Source organism: Balaenoptera borealis (assembly GCF_965194805.1).
Source record: "Balaenoptera borealis genome assembly, chromosome: 4".
Lineage (NCBI taxonomy): Eukaryota > Metazoa > Chordata > Mammalia > Artiodactyla > Balaenopteridae > Balaenoptera > Balaenoptera borealis.
Window position 1 is genome coordinate 137,310,528 of NC_138861.1, and position 22,623 is coordinate 137,333,150.

The window sequence follows — 22,623 nt, forward strand, 5'->3', positions numbered from 1 at the left end:
ACTACTAAACAACCAATTTATGACTAAAGAAGTCAGAAGAAATAAAAAAATACCCAGAAACAAGTGAAAGTGAAAAGAGAACCATCTAAAGTCTATGGAACGCAGCAAAAGCAGTTCTAAGAGGAAAGTTTATAGTGATAGGAGCTTACCTCAGGAAACAAGAGAAATCTCAAATAAACAACCTAACCTTCTACCTAAAGCAACTAGAGAATGAAGAACAAACAAACCCAAAGTTAGTAGAAGGAAAGAAATCATAAAGATCACAGAAATAAACGAAACAGAGACTAAGAAAACAATTGAAAAGATCAATGAAACTTAAAGATGGTTCTTTGAAAAGATAAACAAAATTGAAAAACCTTTAGCTAGGCTCATCAAGAAAAAAAGGGAGAGGGTGCAAATCAATAAAATCAGAAAGGAAAGAGAAGTTACAACCAATGCCACAGATATACAAAGTACTGTAAGAGACTACTACAAACAACTATATGCCAATAAAATGGACAACCTAGAAGAAATGCAGAAATTTTTAGAAAGGTACACTCTCCCAAGACTGAGCCAGGAAGAAATAGAAAATATGATCAGATGAATTACTAGTAATAATATTGAATCTATACTTTTAAAACTCCCAACAAACAAAAGATCAGAACCAGATGGCTTAGTAGTTGAATTCAACCAAATATTTAGAGAAGAGTTAACACCTATCCTTCTCAAACTATTCGAAAAAACTGTAGAGGAAGGAACACTTCAGAACTCATTTTATGAGGCCAGCCTCACCATGATACCAAAACCAAACAAAGATATCAAAAAAACCCCAAAATTACAGGCCAATGTCACTAAGGAACATAGATTCAAAAATCCTCAGAGAATGCTAGCAAACTGAATCCAACAATACAGTAAAAGGATCATGCATTATGATCAAGTGGGATTTATCTCAGGGATGCAAGGATTTTTCAATATCTGCAAGTCAATCAATGAGATACACTCTGTTAACAAACTGAAAAATAAAAACCATATGATCATCCCAGTAAGTGCAGAAAAATCTTTTGACAAAATTCAACACTCATTTATGATAAAAACTCTCCAGAAAGCAGGTGTAGAGGGAACATACCTCAACATAAAAAAAGCCATATATGACAAACCCACAGCTAACATCATACTCAAGAGTGAAAAGCTAAAAGCATTTCCTCTAAGATCAGCAACAAGACAAAGATGCCCACTCTCACAAACTTATTTAACACAGTTTTGGAAGTTGTAGCCACAGCAATCAGAGAAGAAAAAGTATCTAAATTGGAAGGAAAGAGGTAAAACTGCCTACTATACATAGAAAATCCTAAGGACACCACCAGAAAACTACTAGAGCTCATCAACGAATTCAGTAAAGTTGCAGGATACAAGATTAATATACAGAAATCTGTTGCATTTCTATACACTAACAATGAAATATCAGACTGAGAAATTAAGGAAACAATCCCATTTACCATCGTATCAAAAAGAATAAAACACCTAGGAATAAACCCACCTAAGGAGGCAAAAGACTTGTATTCCATCAAGTGTAAGACACTGATGAAAGAAATTGAAGATGACACAAAGAGATGGATAAATATACTGTGTTCTTGGACTAGAAGAATCAATATTTTTAAAATGACCATACTACTCAAGGCAATCTACAGATTCAATGCAATCCTTATCAAAATACCAATGGCATTTTTCATAGACGTAAATTTTAAAATATGAAAGGAAACACAAAAGACCCCAAATAGCCAAAACAATCTTGAGACAGAAGGAAGGTGGAGGAATTATGCTTCCTGACTTCAGACTATACTACAAAGTTACAGTAATGAAAGCAGTATGGTACTGGCACAAAAGCAAACACATAAATCAATGAAACAGGATAGAAAGCCCAGAAATAAACCCATGCACTTACAGCAGAGGCAGCAAGACTATACAATGGAGAAAAGAGAGTCTTGTCAATAAGTGGTGCTGGGAAAACTGGACAGCTACATGTGAAAGAATGAAATTAGAACATTCTCCAACACCATATACAAAAATAAACACAAAATCGATTAAAGACCTAAATGTAACACTGGAAGCCTAAAACTCCTAGTGGAAAACATAGGCAGAACGCTCTTTGACATAAATTCCAGCAATATTTTTTTGGATCCTTCTCCTCAGGCAAAGGAAATAAAACCCCAAATAAACAAATAGGACCTAACTAAACTTAAAAGCTTTTGCACAGCAAAGGAAACCATTGACAAAATGAAAAGACAACCTACCTAATGGGAGAAAATATTTCCAAATGATATGACTGGTAAGGGATTAATATCCAACATATAAACAGTTCATACAACTCAACATCGAAAAAACAAATAACTTGATTAAAAAGTGGGCAGAAGTAGTGAACAGACATTTTTACAAAGAGGAAAGGCAGATGGCCGACAGACCCATGAAAAGATGCTCAACATCACTAATCCTCAGAGAAATGCAAATCAAAACTACACTGAAATATCACCTTACACCTGTCAGAATGGTTATCATCAAAAAGGACACAACAAATGTTAGCAAGACGTGGAAAAAAGGGGAACCCTAGTACACTGTTGGTGGGAATGTAAATTGTTGCACCCACTATGGAAAACAGTATGAAGGCTTCTCAAAAACTAAAAGCACAACTACCATATGACCCAGCAATTCCATTCCTGGGTACATATCTATAAAAAACAAGAACACTAATTTGAAAACATACATGCACCCCAATGTTCATGTCATGCATTATTTACAACTGCCAAGATATGGAAGCAACCTAAATGTCCATCAATAGATGAATTGCTAAAGAAGATGTGGCATAAAATAATGTGTATATATATATACACACATATATATTTATACAATGGAATACTACTCAGCCATAAGTAGTATTCCATTGTATTTCCATGAAAAGAAGGAAATTTTGCCATTTGCAGCAATATGAATGGACTTGGGAGGCATTATGCTAAGTGAAGCAAGTCAGACAGAGAAAGACAAATACTGTATGATATCACTTATACTTGGAATCAGATATACAACAAGCTAGTGAATATAACCTAAAAGAAGCAGACTCACAGATATAAAGAACAAACTAGTGGTTACCAGTGGGGAGAGAGGATGGGGAAGAGGTAATATAGGGATAGGAGAGTAAGAGGTACAAATTATTAGGTATAAAATAAGCAACAGGGGTATACTGTACAACACTGAGAATATAGCCACTATTTATAATAACTATAAATGGAATCAACCTTTAAAAATTGTGAATCACTAAGAATTGTACACCTATAACTTGTATATCAATTATACTTCAATTTAAAAAAAAAATAATAGAGAAATGTCATATAGCTTTACCCAGTTTTCCCCCAATGGTAACATCTTGCAAAACTCTAGACAATACAGTACAATATCACTTCCATAATAATATTAAGTTAAAACACAGAATAGTTCTATAACCCAAAGATCCTTAATGTTGCACTTTTATGGCAACATTCATCCACCTCCCACCCCTCCCCATCCCTGAACTCTGACAACCACTAATCTGTTCTCCCTCTATATAATTTTGTCGTTTCAAGAATGTTACATAGGGACTTCCCTGGTGGCGCAGTGGTTAGGAGTCCGCCTGCCAATGCAGGGGACACGGGTTCGAGCCCTGGTCCAAGAAGATCCCACATGCCACGGAGCAACTGGGCTCATGTGCCACAACTGCTGAGCCTGCACTCTGGAGCCCGCGAGCCACAGCTGCTGAGCCTGTGTGCCGCAACTGCTGAGGCCCGCGCACCTAGAACCTGTGCTCCGCAATAAGCGAGGCCAACACAATGAGAGGCCTGCACACTGCAACAAGGAGTGGCCGCCGCTCGCTGCAACTGGAGAAAGCCCGTGCGCAGCAATGGAGACCCAAAGCAGCCAAAAATGAAAAAAAAACCCCAAAATGTTATATAAATGGAACCAATAAAGTATGTAACCTTCTGTGATTGGTCTTTTTTTCCACTCAGCATAATTTCCTGGACATTTTTTATGTATATTAATAATTAATTTCTTTTTAGTGCCGAGTTATATTACATGGTAAGTATGTACCACAGTTGTTTAACCATTCACCCGATGAAGGACATCTGGGTTGTTTCCCATTTTGGGCTATTATGAACAAAGCTGCTACAAATATTTGTGTATAGGTTTTTGTGTAAACATAAGTTTATTTAGGTTGTCATGGTTCATTTAGGTTTCTCTATGATGAATGCACAGGAGTACAAATGCTGGGCTGTATGTTTACTTTTTTAAAAGAGACTCCCAAATTTTTTTCAGAGTATCATTTTACATTTCACCAGCAATGTCTGATTGATCCAGTTTTTCTGCATACTTTCCAGTACTTGACTTTTCACTATCGCTATGTTTGATTTTAACCATTCTGGAAGGTATGGCTGGAAGGTTGTGAAATCTCATTATGGTTTTAATTTTTTTAATTAACCTAGTAATTAACTGTAGTAGGCTGAATAATGGATACCTAAAAATATTTATGTCACATTCTCTGAAGCTGTAAATCCTAATGACATATGGCAAAAGTAACTTTGCGGAAGTGATTAAGAATCACAGGAGGAGGAGATTATACAGCTGAACTCCATATAATTACAAGGGTCCTTATGAACAAGGAAGAATTAGAATCAGAAGAAAGGTGAAGACTGAAGCCAAAATGCCTATGCTGCTGGTTTTGAGATGAAGGAAAGGGCCACAAGCCAAGGAATGCAAGGAATGCAGCTCTAGAATGGGGAGGAGGAGAGAGTGAAGGACCCATTCTCCCCTATACCCTGCAGAAAGTGGGGAGTGCTGCTGACACTTTCATTTGGGCCCAGTGAGACCCATTTCAAACTTCTGACTTTCAGAAGTATAAGATCACACTTCGTGTTGTTTTAAGTCACTGAGTTTGTGGTAACTTGTTAGAACAGCAATAGGAAAGTAAAACTTTAATAATGATAAATATCTTTTCATGTGCCTATTTGACATCTGTATTGTGTCTTAAACAAAAGGACTGTTTATATATCTTTTGCCCAATTTCTAACTGTATAGTTGTTTTCTTTTTTTCTTCTTAAGTTTTGAGCTTTGACAGTTCTATATAATTTCTACAGAGTAGTAATTTGTTGGATATATGGTTTACAATTGTTTTCACCCAGTCTGTACTATGTCTTTCATCCTCTTGGGCACAGCAAAAGTTCTTAGTATTGACGAAGTTGAATTTTTCCATTTTTCCTTTTATGGACCATGTTTGTGGTATCAAAAACTGTTTGACTAGCTCTAGATTCCAAAAAATATCTCCAATTGTTTTCCCCCAAAATTTTTCAGTTTTACATCTTAAGTTTAAGTCTATGAGCTATTTTGAGTTAATTTTTGTATAAAGTATGAAGTTTTGATTGAAAAGTCAATAAAAAAAGGCAAACAGGCAAGAATCTGAGCCTTATCTTTGTTTTATATAGTGTCCACAGCTTTTAACTGTACTTAGTAGGAGGTATAGGAATAAGTAGGTCAACTCCATCTTCCTGGAAATGAAAGTTCATCCTACAAGTTTTGCTATGTCAAATTTTGATTAAGCTCAAATATTTTCAAGTTTCATTTATAATTTTCCCTTTGATCAAGAAGTCATTAGAAGTATATTGCTTAATTTCAAAGGAATAGAGGATTTTCTAGTTTATCTTTTTGTTGTTGCTTTATACCTTAATTCCACTGTGGTCAGAAAACAAAATATGAATGATATGAATCCTCTGAAATTTGTTGAGGCTATTTATGAGTCAGCTTACTGTCAATTTTGGTAACTGTTCCATGTGCACTGGAAAAGAGTATGTATTCTATTTTTGTTGAGTCCAATGTTCTTTATATGTCATTTGGATCCAGTTTGTCAAGTATGTTGTTTGTATTTCTTATATCGTTACCAATTTTTTGTTTGTTTATTCTCTCTATTGAGAGAGGTGTGTTAAATTCTCCCTTGAAATTCTATATTTGCTTCTTTAAATTAAAAAAATTTTTTACTTTTACATATTTTGAAGCTATGCAATTGGGCATATATGGATTTATTTTTTTTAAATATGTATGTATGTATGTATTTATTTAGGCTGCACCAGGTCTTAGTTGCAGCACATGGGATCCTCGTTGCGGCATGCCAACTCTTAGTTGCGGCATGCAGACTCTTAGTTGCGGCATGCGGATGTCTTAGTTGTGGCATGCGGACACTTAGTTGTGGCATGTGGATGCTTAGTTGCGGCATGCGAACTCTTTAGTTATGGCATGCATGGGGGGATCTAGTTCCCCAACCAGGTATTGAACCTGGGCCCCCTGCATTGGGAGCATGGAGTCTTACCCACTGGACCACCAGGGAAGTCCCAGTATATATGGATTTAGAATTGTTATAACTTACTGGTGATTTAACTCCTTCAGCAGATGTCCCTCCTCTTTATCTCAAGCAACATTTCTTACCTAATGCCTACTCTGTCTGATGTTACTAGAGCTATGTCTGCTTTCTATTAGTTAATATTTTCATGGTATAACTTTTTCTATCCTTTTCATTTAAATCTTTCTGTGGTTGACATAGTTGGATTTGTGTGTGTGCTTATGTTTTACATAGTTGGAGTATTTAGTTCATTCACATTTAATATAATTACTTTTTATAATATAGTTGAATTAGAATAAGAGTTAGCAAAGTTTTCTGTAAAGGGCCAGACAGTAAACTTATTAGGTTTTGTGAATAACAGGGTGTTTGTCACAGCTATTCAACCCTGCCCTTGTAGCACAAAAGAGGCCATAGACAATATGTAAACAAATGAGTGTGGCTGTGTTCCAATAAATTTCTGTTTACTAAAACAGATGGCAGGTGAGATTTAGTCAGTGGGATATAGTTTGCTAAGCCCTGAATTAGAAGATGACTTGAGAGGGTCTCTTAGGAGGAAAAAAAAAAAAAAAGGCTTCAAACCATCAATATCTTGCAGAGACTATGGAGTTTAGATTCACAGGATACCAAAGTATACCAAGTGTGAATTCGAACCTTAAAACTAACAATTATATGACAATTTGTTTTCCAGTTGTAGTGATTATACTGTCACTTATTAAATTAAATCCAAACTGATCAACTTAGACTACATTTCCAGCTGTAATGATTAGACTATCACTTCACACCAATCACACTAACAAAAACAAAATGAGTGACAATGCCACCTGTTGGATGTTTCAAAATGAGCACTCTCATACACCATGAAATGGAATGAAAACTAGTACAATCACCTTGAAGAGTCCTCTTGCAATTTCTAGTAAACCTGAAGATGAGAAAGCTCCAATTTTAAGTATTCAACCTAAAAAAACTCTCACATGTGTATACAGAGACATGTTCAAAAATGTGTTTAAGCATTACAGCAAGATGAAAAAATTGTACAAAACTTAAATGTCCTTCAACAGGGGAATGGATAAATAAACTGTGGTACAGTTATACGATGGAATGCAGTAGACAGCAGTTACAGTGCATGAACTGGTATATATGCATCAAATATTTTAAAATAATGTTGAACGAAAAAAGCAAGTTTTGCCGAAGGAGACATATAGTGTATCACTTATATTTAATTTTAAAACCTGCCAAATGATACAACAAAATGATTTGATATATGAGCATATTTAGTAAAATTATTAGTGCATGTATAGTACTGAAAACACTTCTGTTCACATGGATCCAGAAGAACTATGAAATGGATTATACTAAAAGAAAGGTAGCCTTCCAGAGAGAGCTTGATGAGTTAAGGAATAAATGCATCCAACAGTCTATGTAACTTCAAGGAGTGATTTATTCAATCCAAGACCACTGAAAAATTTATTGTAATTTTTAAAGAATTAATTGAGAGACAAGTGATATTTTAACTTTCAGTTGTTCAATAGTTTAAAAACTTCTTGGGATAACTAAATACAGTCAGCCCTTGAACAGCTTGGCGGGTAGAGGTGCTGATCAGCAGCCGAAAATCCACATAACTGCTATCTCTGCCTCAAAAACAAAGGAACTGATAAATGACTCACTCAAGGGTAGGAAGCTGAAACAATCTGGATAGAATCAGGACTCAAACCTTAGTTCTTTTGATTCCACATATTGTAATATCTAATCTAACACAAACCTTTGCCCATACTTACCTAATTTAAAGATTTGCAAAATGAAAATACAGGTACTATATTTTTTGGAAAAAGTCTGCAGCTAAGAAGACCCTCACAGTTCAAAGGTCAACTGTAGTTTAAACTTTTAAAATATTATTTCTCAAATTTCTTAGAAATTTTTATAAAATCAAAATCAACTACCAGTGTTATGACTGATAGTTGAAGATGGCTGACATTTTACAAAATAATAATTCAAGCCCTTATTATCCTCCCACCCATCAATTATGTTTCCTAGTTGTTATTCTTATCACATGTTTCTTCTCTCCACTTTAATCTACCTTATAGATAGCACCATGCCTGTACTATTATTTTATCTATCAAGAGTCTAACACAATGACTTATTTACAATAGCTGCACAATAAATTAGTGATAAACAAATAAATGAATTTCTTCCAGATTATTCAGAAAACCATTCTTCTGAAAACTATTTAGTAATCTTCTAGTGCTCATTAAATTAAATCCAAACTATTAAACTTAACCATTCAATGTCCTCTACCATGTGGAAACAACCTACCCTTCCTAATGTTATTTTCAATTACTTCTTCACATATGTGAAAGAATTACACAAACTGAAGTATGTTTTAGTCGCTAAATACAACTCTCATTTTCTCACCTCCTTTGGCTTCTCATCATGCCAATGGGTCCATCTGCAATGCTCTTCACCACCCCGTCTTTTGGCCCCCATTGAAGTTCTTTCGAAATCCTACCTATTTATCAGTGCCCAGCAAATATGCCTCACATCCTTCAGGAAACTTTCCCAGATCTCTCCAACTATATATGATCTCCTTTTTTCTCTTAATACCCATATTTGGTTTTAAAGTTCTTAAGATTCAAATAAGATGCCTTTTACCTAATTATTTAATATTTCTCATCCCATATTTTCATTAGTCTCTAAGTTCCTTTGAAATCGTTATTTTATTTTACAGACCTTTATATCGCTAAAGCCCCTAGCACAGTGCCTTACGTAAAGATGGTGCTCAATATACATTGGTTAAAGTGAATTCTGTGAAGACACTGCTCCATAACTATTTTCTAATGATAGTTGCTAAGGAAATACAAATGTAAGAATAGATGACCCACCAATCTAAAGTAATTACAAAAGCTATACGATTCTGAAAATAAATGTAATAAATCAAAACATAAGAAAAATATTTGAAAATAAAAATACAGATTCAGCAAACCCTTCCCACTTGCTAGCAAAACTTCTGGAATAAGAGACTGCATTACTTAGTAACTAGAGACCTAGTGGAAAAAAATCAGGTTGGGAAAATAAGATTGAAATTGACTATAAAGCATTTATAAGACTTTTTATATTCTCTAAAACAAAATTTAAACAAACTATACAAAGAAAAGAAACATTTATAGAATTTTATGAATCTTGAAAAATGGATACTGTACAATTAATTTCTATCTATTTTGATCTCAAGATGACTTCCTGAGATGACAGTGATGATATATCACAGAAAGAATGTCAATAATATTTGATTGTAGTCAGGTAAACAAATTTTCTGGACACTTTTCTTCCTCTAATTAACAAGACTACATACTCTCTAAGTACTGTAATTACAGTTCTGAATGTTTAATTTTGTGCCCCTGACTTTAATCATTATCACTGGCTATCAAATAAGTAAATGGCATCCTTTCCTCTATCCTTTGGAAGAAAATAAAGTATAGGTCGATTAGCATTTTGTGAAGGTGTTCTCATACATTTTAGAGGGTTGCAGCAAACCCCTACACCTTTCATTCATATCATGAGGAGACTGATTTTCATCATTTATCAATAAAGGTTGATGTACAACCTAAGAAATTGATAGACTTACACTCAGACTCTTTAAAGTACTGAACTATTGATTTTCTATCTTCATCATGGGATTATGCAAAATCAACTCTTCAAGGTTTTACCTGAGTAATTCATCACATGGAGAGTTTAGAACTGCACTGTCCAACACAATAGCCATAAGCCACATTAGTCTACTCAAATTTAAATTTCATTTTTCAAGTGAAAATTAGATAAAAGACCTGTCAGTTGTGCTAGCCTAATTTCAAGTGCATAAAAGCCCCCATGTGATACTGGCTACTGTATTGAACAGTACAGAATTATATATTTCCATGATCACAGGAAGTTCTACTGAACAGCACTGGTCTAGAAAGCTAATAATTTGACTTAAATAGTAAAAGTGGTGTGTTATATCTTATCTATCAAGTGTTATATTTTTAAACTCATGATCAACAGGAGTAGCCTTACTATTCCTTCAATGTAAATTTCCAATAACTATTATCTGATTACAATTGGACCAGCTCTTATGTACTATACAAGACGTGTCAAATTTCTTCCTGCCTCAGAGCCTCTTTTTGGTCCATTCTTTGACTTGTTCTTCACTTTCGGTGCCACTTGAATGTTACCTGCCTTAGAGAAGCCTTCTCTGACCTTTCTACCAAAAACGGGTCTCAGCCACCACCACACAACATGCATTTTAATCTCTATCTCAGCACCCTGTTTATTTTGTTCATAGGTTATCACAGTTTTCATTCATTCATTCATTCATTCATTCATTCATTCATATTCTTCCATTGAAGGAGGATCCTTTGTCTATCTTATTCATAGCTCTGTCCCCAGAGCTTACCTAGCACATTCATGCACTCAAAATTTATTGAATTAACACATTAATGTTTGCTGAATCAGTGAATAAATGTGCACAATGACTGTCTTTCCCCTCCACAACCAACTCATACCTCCAGCACCACACTTTTATACTTATTTCTTCCTTCCTCTTCTTTCTAGTTTATGTTATTCCCTTTCTTTCCCAGCAGACTCTCTCAATTTTTTTTTAACTTTAATTTTGAGTTCAAGGGATAACAAGTAGAAAAAGAAGTCCCAAGACACTTTTAGGAGAGCTTTCAGAGAAAATAAACTTATTTTTAATATTCCACCCTGTTCCTCCAGCAAGTACAAAGAGAACAAAAACACTAATCCTACCCTTCAGTACACACATACTAGTGTGGCATAGGTTACAAAGAGGATTTAATTAGCTTTCATGTGAGAAAAGGCAGGGATTTAAGGGGGAAAAAAAGTAGGATGAAAAAAATGGGAAAAAAGGGGATATTTCCCACTCACCTTCTTGAATATTTTTCTTATCTTTGAATATTTGTCATCCAGTGCCTACTACTATACTACACTCTTAGAAAGCAATGTGACTTGAAATACTTTTTATTTATATAGAAAACACAACATAATCAAAGAAAGACAACTAAATTTCACAACAACCTGAAGGGATCATTCAAGAAACTAGTTACTTAAAGTATCTTTAGTACATATATACAATGGAATATTATTTAGCCATAAAAAAGAATGAAATAAACCCAATCAAAAAATGGGCAGATGATCTAAATAGACATTTCTCCGGAGAAGACATACAGATGGCCAAAAAGCACATGAAAAGATGCTCAACATCACTAATTATTAGAGAAATGCAAATTAAAGCTACACTGAGGCATCACCTCACACCAGTCAGAATGGCCATCATCAAAAAATCTACAAACAATAAATGCTGGAGAGGGTGTAAAGAAAAGGGAACCCTCTTACACCGTTGGTGGGAATGTAAATTGGTACAGCACTATAGAGAACAGTATGGAGGTTCCTTAGAAAACTAAAAATAGAGCTACCATATGATCCAGCAATCCCACTCCTGGCATATATCTGGAGAAAACCATAATTTGAAAAGATGCATGTACCCCAATGTTCATTGCAGCACTGTTTACAATAGCCAGGACGTGGAACCAACCTAAATGTCCATCAACAGAGGAATGGATAAAGAAGATATGGTATATATATACAACGGAATATTACTCAGCCATAAAAAAGAACGAAATAATGCCATTTGCAGCAACATGGATGGACCTAGAGATTCTCATACTGGGTGATGTAAGTCAGACAGAGAAAGACAAATATATGATATCACTTATATGTGGAATCTAAAATATGGCACAAGTGAACTTATTTACAAAACAGAAATAGAGTCACAGATGTAGAAAACAAATTTATGGTTACCAGGGGGGAAAAGGGAGGCAGGGATAAATTGGAAGATTGGGATTGACATATACACACTACTACATATAAAATAGATAACTAATAAGGACCTAGTGTACAGCACAGGAAAATCTACTCAATACTCTGTAATGACCTACATGGGAATACAATCTAAAAAAGAGTGGATATATGTATATGTATAACTGATTCACTTTGCTGTACACCTGAAACTAACACATCATTGTAAATCATCTATACTTCAATAAAAGTTTTTTTTAAAAAGGCAAACAACCCAATTTTTTAAATGGGCAAAATATTTAAACAGGAACGTCAGAAAAGAGAACATCCAAATGGCCAATAAGCATATGAAAATATTCTCAACATCACTATTCAACAGGGAAATGCAAAATAATGCCATTATACCAAGTGTTAAAAAAGAAATAACAAGCCCCAAATGGGGTCACTCACCCCCCATCACAGCAAACCAAGCCATTTTCAACCCCTCCCAGAGATGTGACCTTTAAAACAGTCCAACTGAAATTTCCTGAGAAAGACCCCTGCAGTTCCGGTCCTGGTAGAAGACCTGGCCTGAAACAATCCTTTCTTTTCATTTACTAATACCTTCTCGCTCCCTCCCTTCCTTCTACCTATAAAAACCTTCCATTTTGTACAACCCCTCCTAGTGCTGCTGATTCTTAAATTTTTGAATAAAGCCATTAGTTCTTCAGAAAATAAAAAAGAATGAAATAATGCCATTTGCAGCAACATGAATGGACCTAGAGATTATCATACTAAGTGAAGTAAGTCAGACAGAGAAAGACAAATACCATATGATGTCACTTATATGTGGAATCTAAAAAGATGATATAAATGAACTTACTTACAAAACAGAAACAGACCCACAGACATAGAAAACAAACTTATGGTTACAAAAGGGGAACGGTTGGGGTGGGGGAGATAAATTAGGAGGTTGGGATTAACAGATACACACTACTACATATAAAATAGATAATCAACAAGGACCTACTGTATAGCACAGGGAACTCTACTCAATATTCTGTAATGATCTATATGGGAAGAGAATCTGAAAAAGAATGGATATGTGTGTGTGTGTGTGTGTGTGTGTGTGTGTGTGTGTGTGTGTGTGTGTGTGTGTGTGTGTGTGTGTATATATATATATATACACACACAAAAGAATGGATATATGTGTGTATATATATATATGTATATATATGAATCACTTTGCTGTACATCTGAAACTAACACAATGTTGTAAATTGACTATACTCCAATATAAAATAAAAATTAAAATAAATAAAATGAAGTATCTTTAAAAAGTTACATACAATTATAAGAAGGGAAAAGGTTTTTTTTAAAGATGAATGAATTATGAACCAAATATATTAAATATATGACCTATTCAACACATTGGAAGACTCCAACTTTCTGTTTAAATCCACAGAATTTATGTATCATTAGTTATTATAAAGGTATCCTGTATTTTCCTAAGAAATAATGCTATACAGAAAATCTTAAGGCAATCCACAGACCTTACTTTGATCCAAAAGAAGTCTAAATGATCATTATGTAGTAATAGTACTAAAGAATTTTAACTATCACTTATAATACAGTTTCTATAGAAAATTATGTTTGAAGTACCAACTTAAAATGTAAGAAATAAATATCAAACTCTTGCAGGTTTGTTTTTTTGATACTGGAAAAAGGTTTCTTAAGATATGTCCACTTAACACAAGAGCTGGCAATTTTATGGTACCTAGTGTGAGAAAGAAGGGACAGTTCATTGGGACTTTATTTTGAAAAACAGAACTAAAAGGCATGAACTATTTGTATTTCCCAAGCTGATCATGACTTTTTACATCTCCACTTTCACTGTATTTGGCACACAGAGCTCAAATAATGTTGGAAGATATGTAGGAAGGAGGGAAGAAGAGGAAAGATATAGCTGTTTAATTAATCCTACAAATATTTATTGCGTATCTAACAAGAATTGTTCTAGGAACTTGGGAAACACAGCTGAACAAAAAGAGCAAACAAATTTATGAAGAATTTCTGTTGCTAGTAGCAACGACTAAAGTTACAGTGACAAGAGATCTGAGCCAGTGTTCCTGGGTCCCATTTACTCTCTGATAATGAACAGTTTAACCCCTACTTCTATGTCTTCCTTTACTAGAAAATAAACAGAAAACAAAAACAAAACAAAACAACAAGAAAGAAAGAAATTCCTCCTGAGCATTTTATCAGAAACCAGAATAATGCTTCTGGGGTGAAAAATCCCGAAGGATGCACTACATATGACCAAGGATATGGACGTTTCTGCTAGAAAGAAGATTAAACTCTCTTTCATGCTCCCATATCACCTCCCACTCACTAGTGCAAACTACCCAGTGAAAGGCAAGACCCATGAGGACTAGAGTCTTGAGACAGCAACATGTTCTGAAGAAATGGTAGACTGCAAAGGAATCAGGCAGTAACAATATACTAACACTAAAAGTAAGAAATAGAAATCCAGATTTGACTTATGACTACAAGAATAGTACATGTAAGAGAAGAATGTGTACCTTCAAATAATTAAAGGAGCTATATAATTTCACTGAAGAGTACACTACTAAATAAGGGAAAACTTTTCCCTACTTGGTATGTTACCATCAGGCTTTAATTAATTATAATCACAGTACACAATGCAGGGACACTTAAAGAGCTATTGAGAGTCATTATTTTATCTGGTAAAACCATCTTTCATAATCAAGTCCGCCACAGATTCCAGGAGATATGATGCAATTCCATGCCCAGAGGCTTTAAAATCAATCTTTTGTTTGAATCCTCCCTCTTCAGGCATATTCTATATGACATTAAGCAGAAGCAAAAGAACCTAAGAATCTAAGCAAAATTTAGAGGCTATTGGATATGAAAGATTTTCTATCACCTAGTATCTTAAAAACAACTTCCTTTTAATTTCTTAAAAGCAATTTCAGTTTTAATTACAAGATTTATTTATGTCAAAAGCAAACCACTTCTTTATTGATTCAGTGGAGAACTACCACTAATCTAGGAGATATTTTTCTTTTAATATCCTATAACTCAGAGTCCACCAGTAAGTATACCTTATTGGTCAAAAAAAAATTTTTTTAACACAATATTTAAATAAAAAAATACACCAAGAAAAAAATATTAAAACAATACCATATATTATTTACTGTTTTGAGTTAGTTTATGCTCTGTCATAATTTACAAAAATTCAGAGTTAAAGTTTACAGTTGGATGTATCTTGAGAAACCTATTTAGGATGTTTCAAAAGTCTAATGAATTCTCATTTTAGAACTCGGACATTTTAACACTATACATAATATGTAATCTCCAACTCTGGGAGGAAAAACACAATTTCTATGGTCAAAGAATTTACAGTCATTAAATAAAAACAAGTTTTCCTCCTTACAAGAATCAAAGTTGTAAACAAACTTTTAAAGTGCTACGGGCCACTTCACATGGAATAATCCTAGGTAGCACTTATTCTACATTTGTATTCATGTAGAGATGTTTACAACCAAATTTGTACTTAATTTGTTAGGCCTCAATTTAATTTACATACCTGTGCCGATGAATATTTGAAAAAATTTTCCATTTGATACCGTCTAAGAACTTCATTTAGCTTTTGATCTGAAACAAAGAGAAGAACCAATTTGTAGTTAATTGGGTAATGTTCAACTTTTAAAAAGTAGAAATAAAGTAGATATTGATACATCCAATGCAAAACTGCTAGTCGCCACTGTTGTTCAAAATAAAATGAATCATCAATCTCAACACACCATTTTAGAATTTAAAACTAGGCCATTCTATACACCTAAGCCAAATAACTACTACCAATGGGAAAAAGAACAGCTACAAAGAACTAATTTTTCTGATCCTATAAATTTTAATTCTTAGTCTCTCCTGGTTTGCTCTTCAGGTTACTAGAAGTCAAAAAAATATTCTCCATGTTTATTTTTTTATTCCTGCTACTAGAAGTGAAAAGAGTTGGAAAGATAAGGCTAAACCATTCCTGTTTAGAAGTTAAAATCTGCTGGAATTCTCTTCCAGGACAAACCTCCACACAGAGGAGAAACTGCAGGACAAGGTATCCAAATTAAGCAGGAATGGGCAAGAGACAATGGAAAAGAAGGTCCAGAAAAGCTCAGAACTCTCAGCAAGTACAAGGTAATATTTTTATTTGAAGCAAGAAAAGCAACATACAATAGAACATAGCACCCAACAAATATACAAAACTCATTCTTTCAAGATCACATGGAACATTTAAAACTGATAATTTGCTGACAAAAGGGTAAGTCTCTTTTAAGTTTTTGAATATTCAAGTGGGATTTATCTCAGAGATGCAAGGATTTTTCAACATTCACAAATCAATCAATGTGATACACCACATTAACAAACTGAAGAATAAAAGCCATATGATCATCTGAATAGATGCAGAAAAATCTTTCGACAAAATTCAACAACGATTTATGATAAAAACTCTCCAGAAACCAGCCACAGAGGGAACATACCTCAACACAATAAAGGTCATATATGACAAACCCACAGCTAACTTCATCCTGAAAGTATTTCCTCTAAGATCAGGAACAAGAAAAGGATGCCCACTTTCACCACTTTTATTCAACATAGTTTTGGAGGTCCTAGCCATGGCAATCAGAGAAGAAAAAGAAATAAAAGGAATACAAATTGGAAAAGAAGAAGTAAAACTGTCACTGTTTGCAGATGACATGATACTATACATAGAGAATCCTAAAGATGCCACCAGAAAACTACTAGAGCTAATCAATGAATTTGGTAAAGTTGCAGGATACAAAATTAATATACAGAAATCTGTTGCATTTCTATACATTAAAAACAAAGTATCAGAAAAAGAAATTAAGCAAACAATCCCATTTACCACTGTACCAAAAAGAATAAAATACCCAGGAATAAACCTACCTAAGGGGGCAAAAAACCTGTATTCTAAAAACTATAAGACACTGATGAAAGAAATTGAAGACACAAACACATGGAAAGATATACTGTGTTCTTGGATCGGAATAATCAATATTGTTAAAATGTCCATACTACTCAGGCAATCTACAGATTCAATGCAATCCCTATCAAAATACCAATGGCACTTTTCATAGACCTAGAACAAATCTTAAAATTTGTATGGAAACACAAATAGCCAAAACAATCTTGAGAAAGAAGAACAGAGGTGGAGGAATCACGCTCCCTGACTTCAGACTATACTACAAAGTTACAGTAACCAAAACAGTATTGTACTGGCACAAAAGCATAGATCAATGGAACAGGATAGAGAGCCCAGAAATAAACTCATACACTTATGGTCAATTAATCTATGACAAAGGAGGCAAGACTATGCAATGGATAAAAGACAGTTTCTTCAATAAGTGGTACTGGGAAAACTGGACAGCTACATGTAAAAGAAGGAAATTAGAACATCTCTAACACCATATACAAAAATAAACTCAAAATGGTTTAAAGACCTAAATGTAAGAGTGAAAGCCATAAAACTCCTAGAGGAAAACAAAGGCAGAACATTCTTTGACATAAATTACAGCAATATCTTTTTGGATCCTTCTCCTCAGGCAAAGGAAATAAAACCAAAAATAAACAAATAGGAGCTAACCAAACTTAAAAGCTTTTCACAGCAAAGGAAACCATCAACAAAATGAAAAGACAACCTATTTAATGAAATATTGGCAAATGATATGCCTGATAAGGGAATAATATCCAACATATATAAACAGCTCATACAACTCAACATCAAAAATACAAATAACCTGATTAAAAAGTGGACATAAGTAGTGAATAGACATTTTTCCAAAGAGGAAATGTAGATGGCCAATAGGCACATGAAAAGATGCTCAACATCACTAATTATCAGGGAAATGCAAATCAAAACCACATTGAGGGCTTCCCTGGTGGCGCAGTGGTTGAGAATCTGCCTGCCAATGCAGGGGACACGGGTTCAAGCCCTGGTCTGGGAAGATCCCACATGCACGGAGCAACTAGGCCCATGAGCCACAATTACTGAGCCTGCGCGTCTGGAGTCTGTGCTCCGCAACAAGAGAGGCCACGATAATGAGAGGCCCGCGCACCGTGATGAAGAGTGGCCCCCACTTGCCGCAACTGGAGAAAGCCCTTGCACAGAAACGAAGACCCAACACAGCCATAAATAAATAAATAAATAAATAAATAAATAAATAAATAAATAAATAAATAAAAATTAAAAAAAAAAAAACACATTGAGATACCACCTCACACCTGTCAGAATGGTTATCATCAAAAAGAACACAAATAACAAATGTTGGCCAGGATGTGGAGAAAAAGGAACACTTGTACACTGTTGGTGGGAATGTAAATTGGTGCAGTCACTGTTAAAAACAGTATGAACGTTTCCCAAAAAACTAAAAATTGAACTACTATATGACCCAGCAATTCCACTCCTGGGTATATATCCTATAAAAACAAAAACACTAATTCGAAAAGATACATGCACTCCAATGTTCATAGCATGCATTATTTTTGAAAAATTTTTATTGGGGTATAATTGATTTACAATGTTGTGTTAGTTTCAGGTGTACATATAGCATGCATTATTAACAATTGCCAAAATATGGAAGCAACCTAAGTGTCCATCAACAGATGAATGGATAAAGGAGACAGAATACAACTCAGCCATAAAAAGAAGGAAATTTCGCCATTTGTAGCAACATGGATGGACTTGGAGGGCATTATGCTAAGTGAAATAAATCAGACACCGAAAGACAAATACTGCATGATATCACTTATATGTGGAATCTAAAAAAATACAACAAACTAGTGAATATAACCTAAAAGAAGCAGACTCACAGATATAGAGAACAAACTAGTGGTTACCAGTGGGGAGAGTGAAGAGGGGAGGGCAATATTGGGGTAGGGGAGTAAGAGGTACAATTATTAGGTATAAGCTACAGGGGTATATTGTACAACATGGGAAATACAGCCAATACTTTATAATAACTATAAATAGAATATAACTTTTAAAAATTGTGAAGCACTAAAAACTGTACACCTGTAACTTATATAACACTGCACAGCAACTATACTTCAATAAAAAAAGAAGAAAAACTAAAAATTAAAATAAATAAATAAGAGTAAGTCTCAACAACTTTCAAAAGACTGAAGCTGAAGAGGAGAATATACCACTCTAAAATATGCCTCTTTATCATAAGGATTATTTTAGGCTGGTAATTTTTAAGAAACAGCAGAATAGAAAAAGCTCTGAAAACTGAGTAGAAGTTACCATTTTGTAAAAGACATTTACATTTATAAGGGAAAACTCCATTTGTAAGCATGTCTCCCTCTCTATACCAGAAAGAGAAAGATGACTCTAAATCTCTAGAAACTCTTTATGAATAGAGAAGGTAATGACTTAAATCTGCTTAAAAACTTTATTCCTGTTTACTGTGCTTTTCCTGGTAATTTCTCATCTCTTCTTTTGTCTTTATCTGAAGATGTTATTTAAGATTGTAGCTTGGGACATTTGAAGGAGTTTTTCTCAGTTTTCCTGGGTCTCTAATGTATACAAAAGGTAAATATGTTATTAAACTTGTTTTTCTCCTATTAGTCTGTCTTTTACTATAGGAGGTCACAGGCAACAACCTAGAAGGGTAGAGGAAAATTATTTTTGCTCCCCTGCAAAGCCAAAGAGGGCCTATTACCTGATATTAGCACAGTTAGGCTAGAATGAAGAACCAAAAACTACAGGAAAAATCTCCATAATGTAAGAAATTACTTTTCAATAACCTACTGGTCTCAGGATGAATTACAAAACAAACTTAAAAAGTATTTTGAACTCGATGATAGTGAAAATGCTGTACCTCGAAACTTCTTAAAGAGGAAAAAGCCCCTGCACAGCAAAGAAAACTATCAATAAAATGAAAAGGCAACCTACTGAATGGGAGAAAATAATTGCAAATCATATATCTGAAAAGGGGAACAGATCTAAAATAAAGAACTCACACAACTCAATAGCGAAAAAACAAACAACTTGATTAAAAAATGGGCAGAAGACCTGAATAGACATTTTTCCAAAGAAGACCAATAGACACATGAAAAGATACTCAACATCATTAATCAGGAAAACGCAAATCAAAACCACAACAAGATATCACCTCATTCCCATTAGAATGGCTATTATCAAAAAGACAAGAAATAACAAGTGTTGGTGAGGATGTGGAGATGGGTACTGTTGGTGAGGATGTGGAGATGGGTACTGGTGCAACTACTATGAAAAACAGTATGTAGGTTTTGGTTCCTCAAAAAACTAAAAACAGAATTCACATGACCCACCAATTCCCCTTCTGAGTATTTATCTAAAGAAAATTAAAACACTAATTTGAAACGATATGCACCCCCATGTTCATTGCAGCATTATTTATAAGAGCCAAGATATGGAAACAACCTAAACATCCATTGTTGGATGAGTAGATAAAGAAATTGTGGTATATATACAATGGAATATTACTCAGCCATAAACAAAGAATGAAATCTTGCCATTTGTGACAATATGGGTGGACCTCGAGAACATGATGCTAAGTGAAATAAGTAACACAGAAAGACAAATATCATATGAAAAGAGAGAAACCAAGGTCACTGATACAGGGAACAGATTGGTGGTTTCAAGAAGTGGAGGATGGGGGCAGGGAGAGGCAGGGAAAAATGGATGAACTGGTTCTTTTGTTTTTTCTTTAATAAATTGAATAAATCTTTTAAAAAGAAAAAAGATATGAAACATTCTTGAAAGCAATGAAAGAAAAATAAATCAATTGAGATAAATTCCTTGTTCATCATCAAAAGCCACAATATTATTAAGATGTCAATTCTTCTTAAATTGATTTAAAGATCCAGTACAATTCCAATAAAAGCCATTTTGTAGATATGGACAAACTTGTTTTAAACATTGCATTGAGTAGTCTAGACAACACTGATGAAGAAGAAGTTGATGAACTCACACTTCCCAATTTCAAGATTTACTAGAAAGCTAAAATAATCAAGAGAGCATGGTATTTGAAACAAACAGACACAAAGATAAACAGAACAGACAGAGTCCACTAGTACACCTATGCAAATTCAGACAACTTGACCTTGGTCAAAGGAATAAAGGCACATTAATACAGAAAGTACAGACTTTTAGTCTTTAGTCATTATCAACAAATGATGAGGGTACAAATCGATGACCATAAGAAAATAAAGACACAAACTTTGCAACTTAGACATAAATTCATTCAAAATCATTCATTGTCTTAAATACAGAGTACAGAACTATAAAAATTATAGTGGAAAACTTGGGAGAAAATCCACATGAGTTCTAGTTTTGATAATTAGTTTTCATATACAACACAAAAAGCACAATCCGTGAAAGAAAAAATATTGATAATGTGGACTTTATTAGATTTAAACTATTTACTCTATGAAGGACAATGTTCAAAGAATGGAAAGACAAGCCCCTGACTACGAAAATATATTTTCAAAACACATAACTGAAGAAAGATTTGCATGCAAAATACTCAAAGAACTAGAAAAAATCCACAATAAGAAAAACATACCAAATTAAAACAAATATGAGTAGACACCTTACAGAATAATATATACAGATGGGAAATAAGCATGTATAAGTTGATCAACATTGGGAAATCACTGGAAAACGATAAGCATCGTGCATTGGGGAAAAGCAAATTAAAATAACAATGAAATATAGGGACATATGTATACATATGGCTGATTCACTTTGGTGTGCAACAGAAACTAACACAGTGTTGTGAAGCAATTATACTCCAATAAAGATCTATTTAAAAAAATAACAATGAGATGCCCTACCCATAAAACTAAAATAAAAAATAAAATAAAATATAGGTGGAAATGCAACAAGAATAGCTAATATTTTGCGAAAGAAAAATCGGGGCGGGGGGACTTGTTCTACCAGATATCAAGATTTATTATAAAACTATAGGCATTTAGACTGTGTGACAGTCATATAAGGATAAACAAAATTGACCAATGGAAGAGGATCCAGGATCCAGAAGTATACCCATGTATATATGAGCACTTGAATTGGGATCAAAGGGGCACTCCAGAGCAGTGAGGGGAGAAGGACAATCTTTTTGTAAGTGGTTCTAGGTCAGCTGGATACACTCATGGAAAAGAACAAAACGTCACCCATAAAAATCAATTTTATGTGAAATGAATATCTAACTGTGAATGCCAAAACAATAAATTCTAAAAGAGAACAAAAAGAATGTCTTTATAGCCTTAGGATAGGGAAAGATTTTTTTTAATCAAAACACAAATAGCACTAATCATAAAAGAAAAACTGA

At 34.2% G+C, this 22,623-nt stretch overlaps 1 protein-coding gene across 6 annotated transcripts in view; it reads right to left on the bottom strand.

The window, feature by feature from the left end:
- LOC309627643 (sodium channel and clathrin linker 1-like) overlaps positions 1 to 22,623 on the bottom strand; it is a 224,099-nt gene that overhangs the window by 190,415 nt on the left and 11,061 nt on the right. For all 6 annotated transcript variants that reach the window (XM_082389786.1, XM_082389787.1, XM_082389789.1 and 3 more), the window contains exon 2: positions 15,819 to 15,886. In XM_082389786.1, coding sequence (XP_082245912.1) covers positions 15,819 to 15,886 — 68 coding nt within the window. The remainder of the gene's footprint in view (positions 1 to 15,818; positions 15,887 to 22,623) is intronic.